Raw genomic sequence first — 26,568 nt, forward strand, 5'->3', positions numbered from 1 at the left:
TCGTCCATGCCCACAGGGCGAAACGTAACCGATGGACGTAGCTTTGACCTTTCACTGCACGTCTTTCCTGTGAAGATTAACAGCTTACATTCAGATATTACATTATTCAAATCTTCAAATGAATCTGGGTACAGAAAAATAGCAACCTCTGTCATTAATATTTTGGCAGTATATGTTGTTATTGTCAAAGTTTTGTGGAGAATTGACATGAGAGGAAGAACAGAAGTGAAAAAGTAAACACCAAAGAATTAACTAGAATTAATTTAGTCCAAAAAAAAAAAAACAACTAAAGTGTTTCAGATCAAATGTTAGACAAAGATAACACAAAATGCAGTTTCTGAATGAATGCATTTATTTTAAGGGGAATAAAAATCCAAACGCTGATGGCCCCCTGGTGGGCCCCCTGAGCGTCTGTAATAACTGGCAGTGAGTCTTTACAGCTCTGTGGAGGAATCTGGGTCCACTCATATTTGCAGAATTGTTGTAATTCAGCCACATTGGAGGGTTTTTGAGCATCAACCGTGTTTTTAAGGTCCTGCATCAGCGTCTCAGTTGGATTCAGCTCAGGACTTTGACCAGTCTTCATTTGGTTTTTCTTAAGCCAATCAGAGGACGACTCACTGCTGTGGTTTGGATCATTGTTGCAGAACACAAGCGTGCTTCAGCTTGAGGTTGCAGAAAGATGTTGGGACACTTTCCTTCAGGATGTTTTGGTCGACAGCAGAATTCGTGGCTCCATTTCCCACAGAACAGCATCAGGCCATCACACTATCACCACCGTGTTTTGCTGTTGGCATGATCTTCCTTTGCTGAAATGGTATTTTTACGCCAGATGGAACAGGACACACCTTCCAAAAAGTTGAACTGTTGTCTGTCAGCCCACAGAGCATCTCGGGGGTCATCAGGATGACCTTTACGTTCCTGTTGCTCAGCAGTGGTTTTTATCTTGGAGCTCTGCCATGCAGGACACTTTTGTCCAGTTTCTTATGATGGAGCCGTGAACACTGACTTTAACTGAGGCCGGCAGTTCTGTGGATGTTGTTCTGGGGTGTTTTGTGATCTATTGGACGAGTTGTCGCTGTGCTCTTAGGCTCAGCAGCCACTCCTGGGAAGGTTTTTTCCATTCGCGGTGAATGACTCTCACTGTGGTTCGCTGGAGACCCGAGATTTAGAAATGGATTTATAACTTTTTCCAGGCGGCGAGATCTTGATTACTTTGTTTCTATTTTGTTCCTGATTTTCCTTCAATGACCGCATGATGTTTGGAGGATCCTTTGGTCTACTCCACTTTGTCAGGCAGGCTCTATTTAAATGATCTGCTGACTGAGAACAGGTGTGGGTGTGGTCAGGAGTGGGTGTGGCCAGGCGTGGGTGTGGTCAGAGAAACTGATCTCTGCTTTCCAAAGATGTGATGCACCACAGTTGATTTATGTTGCAAGAGGGAGTGACACAGATTTTTCTTTCCTTTAATAATAAACACCTTCATTTAGAAACAGCACTTTGTGTTTACTTTTGTTATGTTTGTCCAAAACAGAGTGAGTGAGTGAGTGTGTGTGTGTGTGTGTGTGTCTCTCACAAAAACAACAAAAGAACTGTTTTACACAACTTGGGTTTATTTATACAGTTGTTGTGTACTTGGGTCATCTCATGTCATAGCCATTAAATACCCCATGAAAGAACAGATGAAACGAATAATGACAAACTTACTGAACATCATGTGACCAACTCTGAAAGCTACGAGGAACATAAATGCTAATGACCAAAAGAAAGAGTAAACTGATCAGGAGGGAAACCACGAGGTTCTCAGAGAGAGGAGAATCAACACGTCACACGGCGCCAAACAGAAAACACCGAGCTCGTTCAGCGCCGACTCGGGTGGAGGATCTCCCGTACCTGCACAGTCTCTGGTCATGTCAGACTCTTTTATGAGAGACCTCAGCAGAATAGCAGAGCCCACATTAAGGCACAAGATGATACATGCCTCCTTTACACTGCAGAAAGAGAGCAGATGGACAAAATATATCATTTCAAATATGAGTTGACATGCGCTCTTAGGTCACAGCAGTGTTTCTTAAGCATGAAGGCTTCATGACATGGACGTCTTATCTGTGTCTGTGGGGGGCAGCGGCCCAAGCAGAGGTGCCCAGATCCCCCCACACCAGCTATGTTTGTCTACAGTCATTACTGGTTCCTGCTGTTGTGTTTGTTCTCTGTATTTTTGCAACAAATCTGGGATAAAGACGTCTTGATCTGTTATATAATCTTGCATATATGTAATGTGATTTTGAACAGTTGTAAACTTCTGTATGACGCAGACATCGTGACTGATAACTCAGTATCGGTTACGATGGCGTCCATTTGCCGTAGCATTTGTTTCCTGTACTCTGTGGTACCCAGGGCTTCTTGTTCTCCTACCCCGCGCACACACAAACGCACACGCACGCACAGACACACACTTACTGCTTAAAGAAGTTCTCTGGTTTTTTGCAGTAGTGACCAAAGAGAGGAAACAGATTCCGGGTCATGTCAAACTGAAGCTGAGCTGCTCCACCATCACTGAAGTTGTTACAGAGGATCACCTGCCAGAGGAATAAAGTTATACACTGAGACACGTTTGTGCTGGAAGCTCAGCACTACAAAACTGACAGAACATCAAGTGTATTTACTGTGAAGTCAAACTGAAAGGTTACATTTAGTTTGGTTTCAAAAATATTTTTGTTTGTTGTTTTTATTTAGGAGCAAATGTCTGGACAGGGAACAGCTTAAAGTATTCTACAGTCTTTTACAGTGTAACTCCGTATCGTTCAGAGACGTCACTAAACACATTTTTTTCTCTTTAAATTTTTAACTGGCAAATTTTCAGAGATCTTTAAATGTGTTGGTCCCAAAAACAGACCAGAGCCAAGAAAGGGTGAGCATTTAATATTTCATTGTTTTTGAAATATTCATGTTCAATGTGGGAAAAAATGGCCTGAAAGTGGCTCAAAAGAACATCTTTCAAACATATATAAAAAATATTTTGACATATGAAACAAAAAATTCACAGCAGGGAAAAATGTCAACATTCAACCGATATATTCAACACGCGGCGTCATGGCAGCGATAGCTCAGTAGGTAGACTGGTCACCCCATGATCAGAAGGTCGGGGGTTCGAATCCACCGAACAGCTACCCTGAGGTGCCACTGAGCGAGGTCCCTGCACACTGCTCCTGGGCGCCTGCTTAGTGACTGCCCACTGCTTCACTGAGTGAACGGGTCCCACGGGGATCAATAAAGTAAACATTATTCTTATTAAATAAACCAATGCAAAGAGCAGCCTGCAGCGTTTGGTGGGAACCTTCAGCAGTTTTGACTCTTCCATCACACTTCCACACTGAGCAGACGTTTATTGTTTGCACGCTCTGACACAAATCAAGGACAATAACAGTGAGGTGGGTTTAGTGAGCACTGACTGCTTACGTCTTGGTAGAGAAAGTTGTCGAGTCTTTCCGCCAGGCCCTGCCAGGCCAGGTGAAACAGAGAAAAGCCAAGCACCTGATGAAGGTTCAACAGTCTGTCCCTAACACACAGCATCATGGGACATGCTGTACTGGACAGGGACATGGTGGACTGGTCTTGTTGTGACGGCAGGGACAACCACCTAAGTGAAGAACAGAGTAACAGCTAAAAACTTAATGAAACTCTGTAATGTGGGACTTTGTTATATTTCTTAGTGGCAGAAAAAATATTAAAAGGACTCAAGAAACGATAATAAATAAAAATAATGATCAAAACAACAGATTGAATGTAATTTTATAAAAATAAGAAATATGATGTCACTTTATTTTGATGATGTATCTGAATAATAGAAATAATGTGAAGTTTTTATTAGTGTTGTCCTGCAAAGCCCCACAGTGTAAATACAGCCAACGCTGGCACAGGCCCGCGAGCATTTCAGGCTTTTAACTTTATACAACAACAGTAACTATTATTATTTTTCCTTCTGTCAGACACAAACATGTGTTATCTGTAGTTATTTACGAGCTCTTGTAAAGGTGGGGGGGGAATATAACCTGGCCAGGTAAATATGCTGCAGTGCTGGATGACACCACAAGGTGGCGCCTCCTTATTTTGCAACATTGTAATGAGTCTCACCTGTTTCACTGTCAGATTTCGCGTGGTTCACCTGGTATTTCTGTTTTCTTGCTGACACATTCAGATCAAACTGACGTTATTGTTATTTTGACCTAAAAATATTAGAAAAATAACCAGATGCTTACTCTTACTACTTATTACTTCCAGGCTGGACGACTGTGATTCATTATTATCAGGAAGTCCTAAAAACTCCCTGAAAAGCCTTCAGCTGATCCAAAATGCTGCAGCAAGAGTCCTGACAGGGACTAGAAAGAGAGAGCAGATTTCTCCTGTATTGGCTTCCTGTTAACACAGTACCATAACACAGCAACAGAGCACTTCACTCTCAGATTGCTGGTCTACTTCCAGGATATTTAAAAGTAGTATGAGAGGCAGCGCCTTCAGCTGTCAGGCTCGTCACCTTCAGTGATACTACGATATAAATTTTAAGCTTCATCGTACTGTTGTAGATCTACGTAGCAAGTTTCATTTGTTAAAAGCATTACAACTGATGTATGGAATTATATTAAATGACTTTTGACTGTTTGGAAGCAGAAGGACGAAGCGTCCTGCAGTTACTGTGAAACAACATAAGCCCTCGTTTAATGTATACATTTACGATTTGGAAAGCAAACAGTAATTGTTTGACACAAACTGTCGCTGGATTACTTTAATGCACAAAAATAAATCTTTAAACCAGGTTGTGGTTGTGAAGCCTCTGGACTGCTGTCCCGTTAGTCTAAAGCTACACAGATGTCTGAAAGCTAAAACTTGATTTAAATTGTGTAAAACAATACAAAGAATTAGCCTGTCGCCAACAGGTAATTCTCACCTTTCTTGGCAATATGGTTTGGCTTTTTCTTTTATTTCTCTCATGAGAAAATCCAGCAGTCTTCCCAGCATATCTCCCTTTAAACGATCCAGCAACGCTAAGAGACCGTCAAACAGAGAGCCCTCGAGAGAAGCCAGACGACCCATCTCCATGATGCCCAGGCCTCCGGGGACGGCTTCTTCACCGAGTGAGACCGCTGTCTGCTGCAACTGTAGGAAAAACTGAAGAAAGGAAAAGAACCAGAATTATAAAATCTTAAATATCACTCATTGGCTCAGCTGCAACAGGTCAATGCAGCACGATCTTCTAAAGATTTACTTTTTGGGCATCCCTGCATGAATGGAGGGATTTGTGTGTCCCAGTGATCACGGGACTATGTTGTCTGGAGAAATTTGCCTCTGGTAGGGTCTCCCATGGCAGATGGCCCCCACACCCAGGATCAAAAAGCAATTCACAGAACCCTCAAGTAGCAGAACAGTCCAGTGCACCCTACAGGAATGGGGTACCTGGGTCCTACCCTGGAGCCAAGCCCAGGACAGTCTCCAGGGCGAGGGCCACATTGGCCCGGCACCTTGACCAATGTGTCCCGGCCAGGCTCAGTCCTAAACAGCTGGGTCTGACGTGGCCACAGCTTTGCGCTGCACCCAGAGAGACCTGGAGAATAAGATCAGTGACGATACACGTGTCCTCAGTTTGGGAGGCTGAGCGCAGGCTGACCATACACCTTTTGGTACCATGGAGGCTGTGAAACGCTCCATCTTACCTGAGAAGGTTGGTCCCACCGACATGAGTGTGGCACATCGGTGCAGATGAAGCTGAAACCATCTAATGCTTGATCACTGGGTGTTCGGTGAGCCCCAAAATCTCAGTCAGCAATCTCCAGGCCAGAGTGACCCTTGATGGTGAAAGGGCTTATCCCAGTAACGCCTCGGCTCCTTCATGCATGCCAGGACAGCGGACATGGGGAGGGGTGAGTTTCCCCGCCGATGGCGATGCCAGGCCGCGACACCTGGGCAGGAGGAATGGCATCCTCCTCATTTTCATCTACAAGGATATCCATGTTAACACCCTTCTCTTCATCTTCTCCGTGCTTCTCCCCAAAGTTGAAGAGCTGGTTGAAGAGAGGAAGTTGATCCTCTGGGGGGACATGGTCCTCGGGGGACCCCAGCATGCAGCAGCTGAGCTGGATTCGCCACTGGGCTTTGCTGCAGTGACGCGAAGGAAGGGATCGGCTTTGGGGTCACAGCCACTTGCAAATGCTGCTCCCAGATTCTGCTGGGCATTACGTGGGAGTGTTTGCAGGAGTCGGGGTCTGCTTGCAATGCCTGTGCGTGCTTGAAGCCCATTTAGGCAACGCAGAGGGGATGGGGGTCATAGCTGAGACGGTTAGTCTGCACGCAGCTGGGCAAGGGCGAAACACGACACCCTTAACCTTACCCCACTGGGGTTCATCTGAGAGGGTCCAGGGGCTGTATGTACTAAACCTTCGCTTTGGCAGCTAGCAATAGCCACAAAACCAGAAGCTACTTGACGAGCTCGTTTTGTAACACGCAGATAGCAGTAACACAACACCCACTATTACAACAATATATCAGCTCGACGAATCACAGCATAACAGATGTTCTTGAGAACCAGAAAAACAAGTTCTACCTTGACGGCAGCATCATTGAACAGATTAAGTTGAACAGACTGAGGAGCTCATGGAAAAGAAAGCGAGGATGGCTGGTTTGGGGCCTGGGGCTCTTATAAGGGGGTCAAGGGGACCCTGTGTCCTGGAAGTGATTGGTCCATCTTGGACAGACAAGCTGGTAGTGACGCTTCCATGATTGGTCACTGCTGCTTCTAGTGAGATACGGAGGAAGGTTTGAAAGAGAACACCCACCACATCGTTTCCCCAGTCTCCCAGTATGGTGGAAATGTAGTTGACAGCATTGAGGATGGCACAATAACGGACACCCAGTGGGCAGCGAGACTCCTCCTTCATCACCTAGAAGGGAAACGAACAGAAAAACATTTAAGAACTGACTGGAACTTAAAACTGTTTCTGAAATAGCCATAAAACCTTTCCCAGACTGATGAGGAGAGACAATACTACTGTGACCATAACACACCTAAATGCTCCAGACCGGGACTGCTTCTGCATTTAGGCTTAGATAATAAGATCAACAAAGAGGTAAACATTGTGTTTTTTAATGCCCGTACGTTTTGCCCATCTGGTGCTTAAAGGGGTTAACAAAGACTATGAAACGTGTGCACATGAGTGGGTGCTCAGAGCTGTGGTCACCTGGATGCAACTAAACTGGACTGCACTAAGGAAGAACGTGCCTGATAGCCCAGCAGTGGATGGACATCGTACTTCATCCACTATGACTGTGAGTGATTACTGTCTCTGGGTAAAAAGAGGATTTTGTTCACTGATTTGGAGCAGATGATGGAGAGCTAACCTAATTCCCTGATCTGTCATCTCATTTTGTCAGCTGTTGTTTTGAATCTGAATGTTACCTGAGTGAGTCGTATACGAAAGTCATCCACGAGTTCTTTCTGCAGCTCCAAAAATTTCAGTTGTGCAGAAGGACAAGGTAAGGTCCGGTACCGCTCTAAGTATGGAGGGACGACAGAAATAAAATTATTCAAAAAATGTTTATATGCAGTAACAGGAAATAAGATATTTTATAAACTATTTTGTATCCCTTCCAAACACAGCTCGTATCGTTATTTTTTGATTCCTTCTTCACCCGATGAAGTTGATTTACCAGTATAATCGTTTGCACCAGTATCACTGGTAAGAGTTTGATGCTACAACCATGCTTGACTCTTTATAAGTGGGCCGCACTTTCTATTACAGCTCTGTAATAAAGTGGTAATAGTACGGTAACAGGGGAAAGTTAATACTATACAAATAAATTAATAACCACATAATAGCGCCAAATCACAACAACAGTCGCCTCAGGGCGCTTTATGTTGTACAGTAGATCGTACAATAATAGATTCAGGAAAACCCAACAATCATATGACCCCCTATGATCAGCACTTTGGCGACAGTGGGAAGGAAAAACTCCCTTTAACAGGAAGAAACCTCCGACAGAACCAGGCTCAGGGAGGGGCGGGGCCTGATCATTCTGGATTTAACAGGAAGCCAAAACAGGAGAAATCTGCTCTCTCTTTCTAGTCCCTGTCAGGACTCTTGCTGCAGCATTTTGGATCAGCTGAAGGCTTTTCAGGGAGTTTTTTGGACTTCCTGATAATAATGAATTACAGTCGTCCAGCCTGGAAGTAATAAATGCATGAACTAGTTTTTCAGCGTCACTCTGAGACAGGATGTTTCTAACTTTAGAGATGTTGCACAAATGGAAGAAAGCAGTCTTACATATTTGTTTAATATGTGCGTTGAAGGACATGTCCTGGTCAAAATGACTCCAAGGTTCCTCACAGTGTTACTGGAGGCCAAGGTAATGCCATCCAGAGTAAGAATCTGGTTAGATACCATATTTCTAAGCTTTTCAGGGCCGAGTACAATAACCTCAGTTTGATCTGAATTAAGAAGCAGAAAGTTAGCGGCCATCCAGGTCTTTATGTCTTTAAGACATTCCTGCAGTTTAACTCATTGGTGTGTGTTATCTGGCTTCATGGACAGATAGAGCTGGGTGTCATCTGCATAGCAGTGTAAATGTATGCTATGTCTTCTAATGATGCTGCCTAAGGGAAGCATGTATAATGTAAACAGAATTGGTCCTAGCACTGAACCCTGTGGAACTCCATAATTAACCTCAGTGTGTGAAGAGGACTCTCCATTTACATGCACAAACTGGAGTCTATTAGATAGATATGATACAAACCACTGCAGCTCGCAGGCTGTTTGTATTTATGCTTATTACAAAGAACCTATTAGTGGTAATAACTTACCTGTAAGTGCGACCTGTAAGTGTACTGAGATTGAAAAGCCTCACATTTACTTCTCTAAACAAACAAACATAGTTCTTCCAGGTGCTACTGAAGCTCCTGTTTGTTAAATGAATGTTCAGTTTCCAGCATGTCGTTTCTTCAGACTTCAACCATCCAATCAAATAACTGAGACCAAACGAGTCAACAGCAGAAAAAGTTGTTTGGTGTTGGCACAGAAGATTTGGCAAGTTTCTCATGGGTGCGACAAACATACTCTGCTACTCAACCCACAAACGCATTTTCACTACATCATGGCACCATTTAAAGAAAGATAAAACAGGCTTTCCAATGGCATAGAATTTATTTCCATAAAGCAGTTTACAACAAAGATCATTTCCTTACCTCACCTCTTGCTCTTTGGTGAAATGGTGTTATACATAAGTTAGAATATTATTAAACATAACAAAACAGCTCAAGCTAACCTAAAGCAGACAACGATACTCAAATCTTACCAGTAATAACCTGCAGCAGAGTCATGAAAGTCTCCGCACAGTCTGGAGCCTTCAGATCATCCATATCACTGATGTCCTTATACTGAGAGCTCCAGGCTCTTTCAGCCGAGAGCATGGCATCCATCTTTTCCACTGCCACTGTATGTACAGAGAAACATTTGTGTCAGTTACTGATCAAACTTGGAGACGATGAGATTGCAATGCAGGCTATCGTATGAAATGAAATCTTACGAGCAACAGTAACAGCGAAGAACAGCCACATGTAGTTTAAAGAAACAATCTGTCACATTATTCAGGATGATCTGGAAGGACTGCAGGGCCTTTATGCTACAATATAAGGTACTGTAAGGCAACGTTTGTGAGGCTATATGTGCGATCAGATCTTTACATGTGTGTCAGTCTCAGGGTCCACGGATTAGCCGCACTGCTGTCACTGAGTTCTGACCATTGAATAAAATATTTTGTGCAGCTGCTGACACACAGCTGATTCTGTATTTTAGGCAGTACCACACCATCTGACTTCAACAAAGTGGTCCAGGACGTCCTGTTGACTAAATGCGCTCCTGAGTGTTTTTGCTGTTATAATGACATTTAGTCTAAGGCCGTGTTAAAGAATAACCAGGCACGTCACTGCAACGGATGCTAGGACTTAATGCAAATCCTCCAAAAGAGTGAATCGACTTCTCTGGAGTGGATCATGCAGCATTGCTAAGTCTTTGCTGTAACATTAACAGTAATTTTGAGAAACTGTTTAGTAACCTAGTGTCACTGGGAGACAGTGAGAGTCTACTACTGTTAGAAACTTCACCCTGCATGACCGTCATTACACCGTCGATGAGCAGCATTAATGTTTCATCAATCTCAGTAAGATCTCAGCAATATTAGACCGTGTCCTTCATGTTTGACTGTAATTCACTGCAGTTTGGGTTTTTACAGCTGCAAACCAAACACGTGGTCCAAACTGCTTCAGGATGAAGACTTAACAGCATCACAGTAAGATTTGTTTCGCATATTGACCAAAGAGTTCACGGTGTCAAAGAGGTGAATGATGCAAGAACGTCACCTCCTCTGTGACTGACTCATTTATATGGTGTGCGACACGTATACTCGGGGTTAGCAAAGCAGTCACTTTCCACTGATTGGAGTGATGTAGCAGGTGGAGCTCATTCAAACAAAATCTGAGTTTAGCTCATTTAATATTGAAATAACAGCATAACAAATGAGACCAAGAAAAACGTGGTCTCATTTGGAGCAGCAAAGACCAAATCGTCCTTAAAAACTCACTCTTCTTTTCCATAGTGAGCCACTTCTGTAGGACTGCATCCTCGAGAAGGAGGTGAAGCACACCAGGCAGCTCTGCTGGGTAGGAGTGGTTGCTTCTCAGCTCCTTCTCAAATTGCAGCACCTCCTCCACCAAGTGACAGAAGAGCACATCATCATACAGCAGCTTAGAAGCATCACTGGCCACTTTCTCTTGGACTAGAGACAACAGGCCTCGACACAGCTCCACCTACACGAACACAAAGGTACTGCTCAGTTTCAGGAAACAACGAGTTTGCATGAGGCTTCCCTGTAAGCTGCTCAGCAGAGGGTGGGAAAACATTGTAGTGCTCTTGTACAATAATAAGTTGTAATAAATATTAAATCTGCCTCTGAGGTTTGACGTCAGTCTTCTCTGTGGCGTCGCTGAAATAGAAACTGCCCAAACTGCCCTGAGCTGTTTACTGTGTTACAGTTTAATGAGCCGTGTTTGAATCTTATAAGCATCGATTATTTCAGTTAGCTGAAACAGTTCTTACTTCAAATATCCTCCTACAGTCCACCTATAGTCACTTTTATGCCCACACTTTAGGAATGAGTGAATTATAGCATAGTAACAGAAAGCATACCTTGGCACTTAGAGTTACCCCTCCTCGGTCCAAGATCGGCTGGATCGTTTCCTCCATGAAGGTGGAGTTGTTTCCCATCCACATGAGAACCTGTGTGAGGTACCATTCTGGCTGAAAATACACAAAGAAGTTTATTTTGGATTGTGATGACAGTCACAAAGCTAGTCTCTCTGATACAGCTTGTTCTTGTAGAAAACACAGGGCTAAATAACAGCCTGGATTAAAGTAATTTCACAGGGTAAGTTTATGCAGCCATGACAGAGGGCTCAAGTATTCCTGTTCCAAACAGCACCCAGTTTCTCAGCAGGAGGATGCAACTGCAAAAATACTCTACAGATGACCTGCTAACAATGACGACTGTGACCACAGGAGCAGACAGTTTGAACCATGACAGAAGCACAGACTGCTACTCAGAATCTAACAAACATCCTCTGAACGCTTCCAAGTAAAGAAAAACATGCACAACAACAACTGAACCCACTGGTGAGGACGAGGGGATGCCCTGGAGCTGATCATCATCATCAGCACATGACCCACAGCAGCGTAATTACACGTGTTACCAAACAACACATAACCTTAGCATACGTACATACGATTACTGACATCGCCTCTCAGAGCGACGGCTCAGCTCTGAATACTCCGTGTTAATCCTTTTCAGAATCAGGATACTTTATCAATCCCTAAGGAAACTATGTAGGAGCGAAATTTTCAGCCTCTTCTTGAATCTTTTCGTAAGCTATGGATTCGAGGCCCCATCGCCCCCCAGCATCAATAACACGCTGCTTATTGCAGAAGTTATGACACTTCACTCGCTGATGAGCACCCGGCCTCGGAGCCAGGGAGCGCTCGATCGCTCAAGGCCGCATTAGGAGGAATTTACTGTGCAGCAGACAGAGCGCACTCGCTGTACGCTCCACGCCTGCCTGCAGCGTGTTGTCAAGTGGACGCAGTCTGTGAGCAACTCTAAAGCTTGTGCTGCCGTGAAAGAGAACAAAGTTACAAAGCGTTAAACTGAAAGCGAGAGTTAAAAATAATGAAAAGTGTGCACCGCACCCCCATCTGTGCTTTTGGTGAGGTGCTGTCCACGTGCTCGCCAAGGTTCAGAGGATGGTTTGGATCTATTATTCATCCAGAAATCAAACAGCGGTTCCTTCAGTAACTCATATGTACGCTTATCAACAACTAGGATTTCAATATAAAGCCACAGAAACATGACTTCCCTGTAACATTGATCATGACAGCTAATGCGATCCCACATTAAACTGACAGAACAGCAACCCTGTGATCCGGGAGCGCGGCAGCACAGCGCACATCAAACACTTTGTTCCCTCTTGTGTTAATCAGCGTCCAGACTTTGACATGTTGCTGCCAAACGTTTCAGTGGTCAAAGCTGTTTTCAGTGACCTCTGAACTCTCACCTTACTGACAGAGTTGGTCTGCCGGTTCCCATAGAAGTGGTATTTGAACCTCTTGTTGAGAGGCAACAACATGATCTGGATGGGCAGACAGAGGGGAGCAGGTTTGGACATCTGAGGAGAGGACAGAGCTTCACTGGAGTCCAAAGTCCTCTGAGACAGCAGATCATCACTGTCAGACAGTTAAAGAGCAACGTGTGCGCAGGGAACATGTGTTATTATAAAGACGGCTCTGCACGCGTGTGGTGGAACAAACATTCCTGTTCATGTCTCCACGTCTCCTGCAAACCATGTTTAAACTTTTAAACAGTGTCCCCAAAACAAGGTCGTCTGAAATTAAAAGGTCTCTTTGGTTACACCAAAATATAAGCATGGGAATGTATATAATGTTAAGAACTTAGTGTGTGAGTGTGCGTGTGCACCCATTTACATCAGGTAAATGAAATAATAGTTAAATTATTTAAATTAAGTCAATTTTAACCTCAAATGAAAACATGTCCGATTACATTTTTCTTTAACAAAAATGAAGCCAAAATGCACAAAAAACCACATAAAAACATGCAAAGTAACAGCCAGGTGTTCGTGATCAGGCCACGTGGTCAGAGGGCCCGGTGGCGCCAGTGTCCGGCAGCCTCGCCTCTGTCAGTGCGCCCCAGGGTGGCTGTGGCTACAGTGTAGCTGCCATCACCAGTGTGTGGATGTGTGTGTGACTGGATGTGGTGTAAAGTGCTTTGGGGTCCTCAGGGACTGAGTAAAGTGCTATACGAATACATTTACCATTAAATTCATTAAGCCTGCCCACCTGTAGAAACGCAGAGCATTCAGTTTTTTATTAACAAAACTCCATGAATATGGAGGCTGAAGGGACATTTCCCAACAATTTAAAGTCACAAATGAGAAACATGGCAGACAGTTTCCAATCATCCTAGGAGTATTTACAAGGATACGAGGTCTGCAGGGCGAGGAGCTGCCCGACCAGCAGCTCCAGCTGGCCTTCAGTCTCCTGACAGCTGGGCGTCGGTGTCAGTGACTGAGTGGGAGGAGAGATGATCGGCCAGTGAAGCTGAGTCAGCAGCTTCTCAAAATCACTGTGAAAGAAGAAAATGGATTTGGGTCACATGTCAGGGGACATCTTTGCTTATTAACAGCTAGCTCGTTTTAAAGAATCATCAGCAAATTTACAAACGAGCTGATGATGGAGCGTGTGTCGGATTCATGAATGTGTTTCTGAACTGAAGCAGCCTGGAAACTCCCATCAGGGAGAGGCAGCAGCAGCTTCATATGTTCTGAAATATGTGGTTCTGGTTATTATTTATTATTAACCTGTCACCATGTCTTTAGTCTAATAAGGCACAGCAGCTTTGAGGGCTCCCACCTGGTCAGACGGTCCTTCATGATTTTGTGCCAGAAGCTAAGAGTTGCTTGGAGGAAGTTCTGGAGATGAGAACATCTAGACTGGTTTAGTCCATAATCCAGAGCCGCCATGCTATCCACTGCCCTTATGGCTTCCCAGGCACTGCTGGTCATCAGACACTGCTGAACTGTAGCACTGGAACACAAGACTGCACGTCAGCGCTTTCATTACACCACAGCAGGCACCAACAGGAAGACCACAGGCCATGAACGAGACTCAGAGAGGTGGGACGCCGAGTTACAGAAAAACATAAGCTATGATGTGCAAATCTCACCCTGGGTCGCCTCAATCAAATGACCATTTCGTTACCAGGCCTCTGGAGAACTTAAATCAGCTGTGTTGGATCAAGGACACATCTGAAACCTGCAGGACACCGGCCCTGGAGGCCTTGGACACCGCTGCCCTGTACCATCAGAGTCTAGATGCATGCTCAATCATCCAGGTAAGTAAATGCCAAAGGTTCTGCTCATCTGGACGTTTTCATTGGGAGAAACGTTTCGTCACGTCTCGAGTCTCAGCTGACTGAAGACGTCTGAAAACATCCAGATGAACAGACTCAACCTTTGGGATTTCTCATCAGTGGCTTGATAAGAGAGTGCTGATAACCAGCCACATGGCCCGTCTCCTCTTCAGTTCAAAGGATGGGGCATCTGTGTTTTGGGGAAAGGATTTCAATTTGTCTGACCTTCACAACAGTTTGCTTCGGTCTGTTTTCCACGAGCTCTGGCACAGAGAACGGCACACTGTGCCCCCAACATGCAGGACTGACTTTTGACCCTGCACACAGACTTCTGCAGATTCTCAGAACCTTTCGATGACATTGTCGTCTGTAGATGATCTAATGATCCAACAGTCTCTGCAGTATTAGGTTGTGTTGATGCAGTTCTGAGACACGCTGCCTTCCTTAGATAATCTTTTTACATCCTGTCACGTTACAGACCTGCTGCCACTTAATAACATTCAAACTCGTTTCAGTGCCGCTCACTTTTCCCCGTTTTTGTTGCCCCAGTACCAACTTTAGAGGTTTGCTGCCATCAAATTTAAAATCAGCAGAACTTGGCTCCTTTCCTTCCTTATTTAAACATCTAATAGATCTTCTGCTGTGAATAAAATACAGATTTATGGGACTTACAAATCATTGCACTCTGTTTTTATGCACACAGCATCTGGACTTTAAAAGACGGCATAAAGCTTTGTGTTTTTAAATTGCTCATAAACAGTGAGGGTGTTACCTGAGCTCCTCTATGTGTTGAAGGCATCTTAGGTATTTCATGTGTCTCTCTATAAAGTCAACCTGGTTACACGTTTGTTCGAGTTTATCCATCCAAGGCTGGGCATCCTGTAGGTGCTGCAAAAAAGAGAAACAGACATTGAAGACGTCCAGTATTTCAGTCTGAAACCGTTTGATAGCAACAATGATGGACAGCAGCAGAGAAGCGTACAAAGATATTAGGGTTTCTATGCTGTACAGATCGGTCACATTTCACACACACACACTTTATTTGTCTGTATTTGTCCTGTAAGCTCGGCTCCTGTACCAGAGGAGGATCTGCCACAGCATCGTATCTGTTCCTAGAACGGCCTTCTTCTGGCCACACATCTCAGATGTCAGTTTGGAGGTTAATGTATCGGCAACATCGGCACGGCAAGATGATGGGTGGTGTTCAAGGGAATCTCCTCTCAGATCTGGACCAAGGCATCCCTGAGCTGGACTGAGGTGAAACGCGTGGTGTCGGATAAAGTCATGAATCCATATCCGTGATGGTTCTTTTTCTCGCTCCTGGTCTTTCGCGGGTTTCTGCTGCCTAAAGTATTCACATGAGCACATGATAGATAATAGATAAAGATAATCTCCCAGAGGTGTTCTACTGGATTTAGGTCAGGTGAGGATGGGGTGGGATCAACTCCTTCATCCTCCAGGAACTGCCGGCATACTTTCGCCACCAGGCCAGGCATCGTTGTGCACCAGGACCCGCTGCACCTGCGTGGGGTCTGACTGCGGCTCCACAGATATCATCCTCTCACCTGGTGTTCTGCTCCAATCAGATCTGTTCTCCCGGTCTGGGGTAAAAAGGCTGACTGTGAATGGATTATTATTTATTATTAACCTTTATTTAACCAGGAAAAGTCCCATTGAGATTAAAAACCTCTTTTTCAAGGGAGTCCTGGCCAAGAGGCGACAACATGTTGAAATTACAAAGTTACATACATATTATAAATAACAATTACATTTTAAAAACATTTTTCTCTGGCTCTCTCAAGCTGGACTTAAAAGCATTTAATGAAATAAGATCTGCTATCTTCCAGTCTTTTTGCATCATGTTCCATGTAAAAGAGGCAGCATAAGTAAAAGCCCTCTTTCCCAGTTCAGTTCTGACAAATGGAACAAAAAAAGATCGCTTGAACGCAGGCTATAAGAAACAGTACTCCTCCGTGTGAGCAGATCGCAAATATAGGTGGGCATTTGTCCAAGCAGGGCCTTGTAAATAAAGATGCACCAGTGAACAAACCTCCTGGAGGACAACGAAGGCCATCCCACTCGAGCGTACAGATCACAACAATGGGTCAAAGCCCTACAGTTTGTAATAAACCGTAAAGAGGCATGATAAACTGAGTCAATCATATGAAGACACTGGGCGGAAGCATTCATGTACAGCAGATCACCATAATCTAAAACAGATTAAAATGTGGCATTTACAAGACGCTTTTTTGTCTCAAAAGAAAAGCAAAATTTGTTTCTAAAGAAAAATCCCAATTTTAGTTTGAGTTTTTTCACAAGATTGTCTATGTGAGGTTTAAAGGTCAGAGAATCATCAATTAAAAAGCCAAGATATTTATACGTATGCACCACTTCTATGAGGTTTCCCTCAAGAGTGGACACCAAAGGGACAGTTTGAGGAAATCTCTTCATGTTTGAAAACAACATTAGCTTTGTCTTTTCAGCATTGAGAACCAATTTCAGCTCCAGAAGTGTGTGCTGAACCACGTCAAAAGCTTTCTGCAAAGATTCTATTGCCTTTTCAAAGTTTGAGCCAAAGGAATAAATAACTGTGTCATCAGCATAAAAATGCATACGAGCATTGGACACATTTTGTCCCAAATCATTTATATACATGATGAACAGCAGAGGTCCTAAAATTGAACCCTGTGGCACCCCAGTGTGAATATTCAAAAGTTCTGAGCACAGATTTTCACATTTAATGCATTGAGTCCTGTCACTCAAATAATTAGTAAACCAGGAGACGACATGTCTAGACAGCCCCAAAGAAAGAAGCCTATGCTTCAAAATGGCGTGATCCACAGTGTCGAAAGCTTTTGACAGGTCGATAAAGAGAGAAGCACAGTGCTGTTTTTATCAAGAGCAACAAGTATGTCATTTATCACTTTTGTGGCAGCCGTAACAGCACGATGCTGTTTTCTGAACCCAGATTGCAGTTTTGAGAGAACTTCATTAGAGTACAAGAACTCTTTTAATTGCTCACTGACGAGAGACTCAAGGACTTTTGCCAAGACACACAAGTTTGATATTGGCCTGTAATTAGTCAGAATGGCCGGGTCGCCTCCTTTTAATATTGACGTAACAAAAGCAGACTTCCAAACAAGTGGAATTTCTTTATTTTGGATTGAAAGATTAAAAAGGATCGTAAGAGGTTGTGCAATGTAATCAGCTGCTATTTTCAGAAAATAGGGCTCTATTAAGTCTGGCCCTGGGGGTTTCCTGTGATCTAAGGCTTTAAGAGCTTTATGCACTTCCTGGACAGAAAAAGGAGAAAAACCAAAAAGCTCCCCAAAATATGTTTGGGGTTCTGTACAGGGAGTCATGGGGGCTGCTCCAACAGAGTTAAATAAAAAAACCAGTAGCTACGAAGTGCTTGTTAAAGCTGTTTAAGACCTCAGTTCTGTCATAAACTGGGACAGAATCTTTTAAAATTAATTTTGGAAGAGCCTGTGATATTTTATTTATAGATAAGGACTTAATTACTTTCCCAAATTTCTGAGGGTTATTGAGGTTTCCTGTAGTAACAGATAAATAATATTCTGACTTAGCCTTCTTGATAAGTGTCGTGCATTTGTTTCTTAATTTCCTGAAATCTAACCAGTCAGTCAGGGAATCGTTTTTCCTAGCTTTTGCCCATGCCACGGTGCGCTGATGGATGGACTCTGATAATTCCGATGAAAACCAAGGGTTCTCCCGTCCCTTGACCCTAAATTTTCTGGCAGGTGCATGCTTATTAAAAATCTTCATAAAAATGTCTTTAAAATAAGCCCAAGCCACATGGATGTCTGGTATCAGACTCAAATTTTCCCAGTTTACCATGGACAAGTCATAATGAAACGCTTGCTCACTAAATATTTTAAAATTTCTTTTACAGATGATACGCGGTTTACATTTAGGGATTTTAGTGTTCCTACAGGTAGCAACTACACAATGATCGCTTAAATCATTACAGAACACGCCTAGAGACAGGAACTTATGAGGGACATTTGTTAGAATTAGGTCAAAGTAGATTTGTCAGGACTCTTTATATTTGGCCTTGTAGGTAGGTTGACCAACTGGCTAAGATTAACAGAGTCACAGAAGGATATTGTTCTACTTTAGCTACAACACTGCAAATAAAAACATTACTTATTAATATCTCAAGCTATATGCTGTATACTGCTGTAAGTGGGCATTAATGCATCAAATATACTGCTGCAAAACAACTAAGTTAACAGGAACAAAAGAAAAAGCACGACCCAGACTTCACCGGCAGAACACTGCCTGAAGTCATGCTTCCTCCGGTGACTCATTTCCGTCCCATAGTGCAGTAGATGGCCCCCTTTTGACTTCAGGACTGCCGTAAATGTCACAGATTCAACAAGGTGGTGGAAGCGTTCGTCACAATGATGCTGACATTTCAATATGGCCCAAACAGATTTCCAAGCTGAACATCCATGACGTGCACGGATGTCGTGTTCAAGAAGCCGGTGCGCTGAGGATCGGCATGTAATGTTGCTAAAAGCAGCCATGAAGAGGTTCCACTTTGGTCACAAAGGGGCCGGCGTGGTCACAGCAACACTCAGGTGGACTGTGGCATTTCAACAAAGTATGTTTGGTACTAAGAAGCCCAAAGGTCGTCACACCAGCTTCAATCTGGTGTTTGTAGGTCGATCTATGACTGATTGGGTTTTACTGTGCATTTTATTATCCAGTTATGCTTTTACTGTACTGGCAGTGTAACTGGGATCATTGGGAAGTGAAGCCCAAACACTACTGGCACTAATGCAGCCCCAAACAATGACAGAGGCCTCACTGAGTTGTATACATGGCTGTATACGCACTGTTGTCCCTCATCCACACTAATCACGACAATCTGAAGCAAAAAGCTTGAACTGGGATTCATCAAAGACACGCTGACACTGATGTTCAGCTCGTGTCACACATCACACTTTCTCCTACTTTCCTTCCTTAAAAATGTCTTTTTGTTTTTCTTTTCAGTTTTATTTCAACATTATCACAACATCGCCTTAGGGTACTTTATATATTTTAAGGTAATGACCCTACAATATTCAACACCCAGTGCATCATGGGAATCCCCGGCAGCCTACGTCTATTGCAGCATAACTAAGGGAGGATTCAGGGTCACCTGGTCCAGCCCTAACTATATGCTTTAGCAAAAAGGAAAGTTTGAAGCCTAATCTTGAAAGTAGAGATAGTGTCTGTCTCCTGAATCCAAACTGGAAGCTGGTTCCACAGAAGAGGGGCCTGAAAACTGAAGGCTCTGCCTCCCATTCTACTTTTAAATACTCTAGGAACAACAAGTAGGCCTGCAGAGCGAGAGCCAAGTGCTCTAATAGGGTGATATGGTACTACAAGTATCAGCATACTTTATTAATCCCCAAGGAAATTATGTGGGTACAGTAACAGAAACAGACTATTTAACAATACAATATGTGACAGATTTACAAATTTAAGAAATAGCACAATAAATACAAATCCCTCAATAATAAACATCACTACTGCAGACGATCTCAGTTGATGCTAGCAGTCGTTAACGAGGACCTGCTTGCTCACCGGAGAGCTGCTTAGCTGACCTAAGCTTCCATCACTGATTACACAACCCCACACAGCATGCTGTGGACTTGGCTGTGAAGAACTCACTCACAGCCACTGAAACACCAACAGATGGGACCGAGAGGATCCTCACTGGTCAGTATCATCGAGCACTGCTAACCTTCTCAGCGTCTATGCACCCACCAACGATTCTCCTGTTTGGGACACTCGAAAACCAAGGTCAGGGAGGTCCCTTATTCACGAGCTCCTGTTTGCAGACGATGCAGCATTCATGTTTGCAGCAGTTAGTCAGCCCTTTGTCTGAGGCCTGCAACAAGTTTACCTTAACCTTTAGCCCGAAAAAGAGAAGCATCATGATCCAGGATGCTGACTCCGGTCCATCCTGAGGTGGTAGACACCTTCACCTACCTTCCATCATCTCTAACTCCCTCTCTCTGGAGATACAAGTGATAGCAAAAACTGCAGCTGTCATGGCTGAACACGCGTGGTATCAAGCTTACATATTTGGCACACTCCTCTATGGCACTGAATCCTGGTCCGAGTAAGCCAGCCAGGACAGAAGGCTGAACAACTTCAGCCTCTGATATCTTAGACGTATTGTGGTAAACACCAATGTACTGCAGAGAGTCAGTACTCCAAGTCTGGGTGCACTGCTCAGTCAGAGTCAACTCAGATGGCTGGGCCATGTGCGATGCATGAACCCGGGTCACATCCCCAAGGACACGGGGTATGGCGAGGTGTGCGAGGGCTCACGCTGTCGGAGGACCAAAACTCCACTTCCACGTTTGGAAACGTGACATGAAGCTGACAGACATCAACCAAAACACCTGGGAAAGCTCAAGAGGCTCGGAGCGCTACCATCAAGGAGGGAGACAAGACAAGAGTAAATGGTAAATGGCCTGTATTTATATAGCGCTTTTCTAGTCCCTAAGGACCCCAAAGCGCTTTACACAACCAGTCATCCACCCATTCACACACACATTCACACACTGGTGATGGCAGCTACAATGTAGCCACAGCCACCCTGGGGCGCACTGACAGAGGCGAGGCTGCCGGACACTGGAGTACTTTGGCGTCCTTAGTGATGTCACTACCTTGTGCAGGATGTTGAAGGTAAGTTGTTCCCTCTGCAGCAGCGCCTCCAGAGAACACCTGGCGTCCTCGACAGCAGACAGAGCTGCTGAAACTTTAGGAGGCACCAAACTGGACACAGTCAGGACCTGAAAGGCAAAACAGAACTGCTTACATTTCATACTGAAGATTTCAGAGCGTCATGATTGTGTGAACTTTCTACAAACAATAAATTCTATAACTGTGTGTAAATGTGCAAAGTACATGAGTGAGTAACAGAAAGACGAGAGCAGCAGAAGGGGATGACAGCAGGCCTATGGACAACTAAATGTACCGTAAGGGTGTTGTTTGTATTTTAAACGATAAAAACTGGCTGCTTTGTGCACCAGTGACATCATCACACAGCCACAACCATTTATGCTCGCCATCACAAAAAGCATCACCACTCAGAGAGCAGCGCCACATCAACACCGACAGACGAAGAGGAAAAACTGAAAACCCCAAACGTTACATCTCAGACTTTACAGGCCACAGTTAGCATTTCCATCCATACGAGGGCGTTCATGAACAGTTTTTTAATTTCCATTATAAATAACTATAACGACATGTGTAATGGCATTTCAGTGGTGCAGCGTCCCCGTTTAAGAAAATCATAATTAAATTTCTAACATCTATTAAATACAAATTTGTTTGTTAACTAGTTAGTTAGTTTATTTGCTTGTTTTAATCAATTTTAAATCATGCTTTTTATTTGTTCTTGTTTCTAATGTCTCTGTAAAGCACTTTGAATCACCTTGTTGTTGAATTGTGCTATACAAATAAACTTGCCTTGCCTTACAAATAACTATAATAGTAGATATAAATAGAAATAATATGAAAAGCCTATGGGAAATACTGAACAGTGTTATAAAACGTGGGGCTGGACAAAAGAACTACAAGTATTTCATTTGTAACGACCATGAATATGGACGCTGTGACAAACAGTCTCAATGAACTCTTTGTAACTGCTGCACCAAATTCAGCAGAAACAGGCGCTGATCCTGGGAGAGCACAGGACAAACCGGATACACCGATAGACAGAAATCCATATTCTATGTTCCTCACAGCCATCGGTGAAAATGACGTTTTTGAAACTGTCAAAAATGTAAAAATCAGAAATCTTTGGATTGTAATGATATTGATATGATCGTGGTTAAAAGAGTCATTGAGGCTGTTATAAAACCGTTTACATACATCTGTAATTTATCATTTCAAACTGGTCGATTTCCAGACAGAATGAAAATAGCAAAAGTTAGTCTATACAAATCTGGCAACAAACACCATTTCACAAACTACAGGCCGGTCTCTTCACCACCTCAATTCTCAAAAGTTCTTGAAAAACTGTTTAAAAACAGACTGGAGAAATTTACACATAAACTACTCACTGAGAGTCAGTACGGGTTCAGATCAAGCAGATCAACATCATCGGCACTATTAGATTCAATAGAATACATCAGAAATATGTGTCTGGGTCATTCAGAGACTTGACAAAGGCATTTGACTCCATAGATCCTGATATATTAATAAGAAACCTGGAACGTTACGGTGTCAGAGGGGTCGCTCTAGATTGGGCCCGGAGTTATTTAGGTGACAGGAAGCAGTTTGTGAAATTAAATGCTCCTTATGTGCACATTGCTTGTGGTGTACCCCAAGGGTCAGTTTGGGCCCAAAATTCTTCAACTTACACATTAACGACATCTGTAAAGTGTCCAAAGTATTAAAAATGGTTCTCTTTGCTGATGATACAAACATCTTCTGCTCTGGTGATGATCTGCAGAACTTATTGGAGGACATGACTAATGAAATAAGTAAAGTAAAATAAATTTCTGGGGGTAAAAAAATCTTAACTGAGAGCTCACGTAAGATATATTCATTCCAAAGTATCATGAAGCATTGCAACACTAAACAAGGCAAAGCAGGTATTAGACAGAACATGCCTTCATGTTCTACTGTTCACTGGTTTCACCTTACTTAAGCTACTGTGCAGAGGTCTGGGGCCACAACTGTAAAACTACATTACATTCACTTTGTACTCTTCAAAAAACGCAGTTTGAATCATCCACGCTGCAGGTTACAGGTTACTGCAGTCTGAAATATTGAAATGTGCCGATCTAGTGAAATTCCAAACAGCACAAATTCTATTCAAAGGCATCAAGACCAGGAAGTTCCTGACCATGCATGGAGGGTTTCACCCCGAGTCCAGCACCCTGAGGCTGTATGCTAAGCACAAGGAAGGAGGCCGGGAACTGGTGAGTGTCAGCACCACAGGATGAGACATCAAACCAGTGCAGGTGGTGGGAGACAGAAGGACTCTGGCCAAAACATCTCTGATGGACAGAGTCTCCCAGCCCATGCATGCTGAGCTGCAGAGCTCCTTCAGTGACAGACTGCTGCATCCTCGATGCATGACGGAGCGTTTCTGCAGGTCCTTCCTCCCTGCAGCTGTCACACTGTACAATCAGAACTGCTCCCAACAAACACAGGTTTACATCAATGCTGTAACTTGCACTATTTCATCATCCGATTCACACTATAAGCTGAGTTTGCCTCTTATCTGAAATACATTTTATCTGTAAATAAAGTGTATTTCATTTTATTTAATGGTAATAACTGTACAGTACTCTGTTTTTGGTAACTACTGTCCTTGATGTAAATATATATATTTTTTAAATTGTGTATGTTTCTGTTCTGTGCGCTGTTTGATGTACGTGTGTTTTTTTCTTGTTGCTGTTACAACCACATTTCTGCTTGTGGCACAATTAAAGGATTATTCTATTCTAAACATCCACGAGTACATCGTGGAGAGGCCACAACCCGCCGTGACCGTCCGTTACAAAAGCAGAGCTAAACCTGGCATCAACAAATGTACAACAAAAGACCTGCATGATGTACAAAACTGTTATTTCTTTGGAAAACTACAGCTCATGTCCCATTATGATCCACTGCTGTAAGAACTCATAATAATAATAAAGATGATTTTAGGTAGTGCCAGAAAGCACAGACACAGTGTATGTTAGGCTGTCTGAAACAGTGATGTGCTCCTGGTGACTTATTTTCACTGCTGATTAAATGGAGTCAGTAACTTAGTAACAACTAACCAGTTTCTGTCTGGTAAGATGAGACGTGAGCTCAGGTTAAATGAATAAAACAAAAACGTGTTTCTAGTGTCCAAAACAACAACAACTGTTCCTGTAATCACCATTAAAACCTTTACTGGGAAGAAGTTGGTGTGAATCCTTCAAACCACCGCATTAACAAACTCCAACATGAAGAAAAACAAAGTTTTTAGTGATATTTAGAGATTTCTGAGGAGAAAATGAAGCTGCCCGCCGGTGTGTTCAAAGCCACCAGACAACAGGGGTTTAATCCAACAAGTCATTCAAGTCTGTTTTGACAACACTGAGACTGGAAAGCTGGGAGAAAAGAGCCGGAATAGACTCAACACAATCAAAACACTGACTTCTGGCAGTGGCTCATACCAGCGCCCCCCACTGGCTGCCTGGAGGAGTACAGTTTGATTTAAAGCTATAACTGAGCTCAAAACAAGGTTTATACAATCAGTCTTTCTACCATAAATCTAATTTAACTATTAATAAGTGCATAAACTTCACAACAACGCACAAACGTGTTTCTCGAGGACACAGAAATGTGTAAAAATACAGTGTTATAGACGTTTGTTTGTTTGTTTACGTCTTACATTTTTAGTGTAAAAATGGAGATATATAGAAACATGCACCGTCATACTGTTCCCACGCCAGTGTCCACGCAACTGCACCACTACTAATCTCATATGTGGGCTTGTGCACGTTTTTACTGAGCTGTGATTAGGACACAGACGCTGGCAGCCCACAGCTCATTCTGTGGGCTGTGAGGTCATTGTGCAAATGTCCTGTTTATAAAGCTGCAGTCAGCTGAGACTGAAGACGCCACCTGGATGATGACGAAACGTTTCTCCCACGGAAACGTCCAGATGGACACAATCAGCCTTTTGGGAGCAATTACAGGGTTGGTTTGTTTGTCTTTAACTGGGAGACTCGGTTGCCACATTTCCCACCTGTCCCGGTGTTAGTGACACAGCGAGCAGGACCGCATCTCACGCATTCTTCGCTGTGTTTCTGTATATATGATGCTTTCGTTCACCTGCTCCTTCAGCGTGTTGTTCTGCTCGGTCAGATGTTCCATCAGCTCACCGACGGTCTTCGGGCACATCAGCTCGGTGTCTCTGTCCTCCAGGAAACCCGCCACGAAGTCCTCCGCAGATAAAGCTTCGCGGTGTGGCGCTGCCGTATGAGCAGGCTGTGAGGAACATGTTGTTATTTCACTCTCTGCTCGCGCTGGCGTTCCTGTTACGGCCGCCGCCATCTTTCCTCTCGAATGCAACGACCGCCTTCCTCGGAGGCGCTCGTGAATTGTATTTGGGTTCCCCGCGGGAAGAGGTCACGCGTGTAGCGGTCACGCGTAGTTACACACATGCCAGGCTTTCATATTAAATTTTCCTTTATAGATTGTCTCACATAAAGGGACGTTACCACGCGTGTCTTGCTCTCTTGTAAACTGTAGCCACTGCTGCCGTATGGCCCGTGTTTGTTTCACTAACACGAGGAGTACGCTGGAGGAGAAAACAAGCCCACATTTGCCTGAAAACGCCTACGTCACAGATGGCGCCGTCCGCTACACGTCAGCACATTCATTCATGGTACCGGGTCCAGTACAGCTGATTGTAGTATCGATACCAAGTCAATGCAGGACCGATACCAATACTATTGATCTACACCTTATGTAGGGGAGCACGTGACATGACTCATCACAGGTGTGCAGATTCCGAGCACACCTTAATGACCACTAAATCACTGTGATTCTACAATAATAAATAACAATGAAAACACACCTTTCGTCTCCAACACACAGCTCAGGCTGTTTACACGTGCTGTTGGCTATAAACAAGACACAAGAAGATTCAGACATTTTTCATACTGTTTGTTAATTCACAAAAAAATTATAATTCACTGAATTTAGAAGATAGAAACAAAGTATCTATCGCACTACTATCGATCCAGTATCAATTCCAGTGTTGTTGTCGATACTATTAATAATTGGATCAATGTGCCGCCTCTAATTCATGTATACAGATGTATAGTGCTGTTTACCTGAGTACCTTAGCACACAGTTGAGCTGTAGCATATTTTTCCATGCATTAGTTAACTATAACTGAATATATGATCGAATGTTATGTTGTCTGTCTGTCAAACTGATCTTCATCTCGATCTTTGTGACCATTCTGTAGAACAGATGTACTCTCTCTCCCTTTCACTTCCTGTCTCTGCCTAATGTTTTTCATGTTTGCGC

The 26,568-nt window shown here is 43.5% G+C and overlaps 1 protein-coding gene across 2 annotated transcripts; it reads right to left on the reverse strand.

Annotated features, from left to right (window-relative positions):
- Positions 1-1,593: 1,593 nt before the first annotated feature.
- Positions 1,594-25,950, reverse strand: rint1 (RAD50 interactor 1). 2 transcript variants are annotated; one of them, XM_082510379.1, is made up of 15 exons: positions 25,363-25,950; positions 21,207-21,332; positions 15,290-15,405; positions 14,019-14,192; positions 13,591-13,731; positions 12,647-12,815; positions 11,229-11,339; positions 10,624-10,849; positions 9,340-9,477; positions 7,448-7,542; positions 6,828-6,932; positions 4,946-5,166; positions 3,460-3,640; positions 2,461-2,579; positions 1,594-1,991 (listed from the first exon to the last, which is right to left on the reverse strand). In XM_082510379.1, exons 1-15 carry the CDS (start codon positions 25,582-25,584, stop codon positions 1,781-1,783), a joined length of 2,355 nt encoding a protein of 784 aa, XP_082366505.1. In that variant the 5' UTR covers positions 25,585-25,950; the 3' UTR covers positions 1,594-1,780. The 2 variants fall into 2 exon arrangements, with proteins under 2 accessions (XP_082366505.1, XP_082366506.1); XM_082510380.1 differs by lacking the exon at positions 25,363-25,950 and adding an exon at positions 25,277-25,298.
- Between the last annotated feature and the right edge of the window lie 618 nt (positions 25,951-26,568).

This window comes from Aulonocara stuartgranti (assembly GCF_965226115.1).
Source record: "Aulonocara stuartgranti genome assembly, chromosome: 17".
Classification (NCBI taxonomy): Eukaryota; Metazoa; Chordata; class Actinopteri; order Cichliformes; family Cichlidae; genus Aulonocara; species Aulonocara stuartgranti.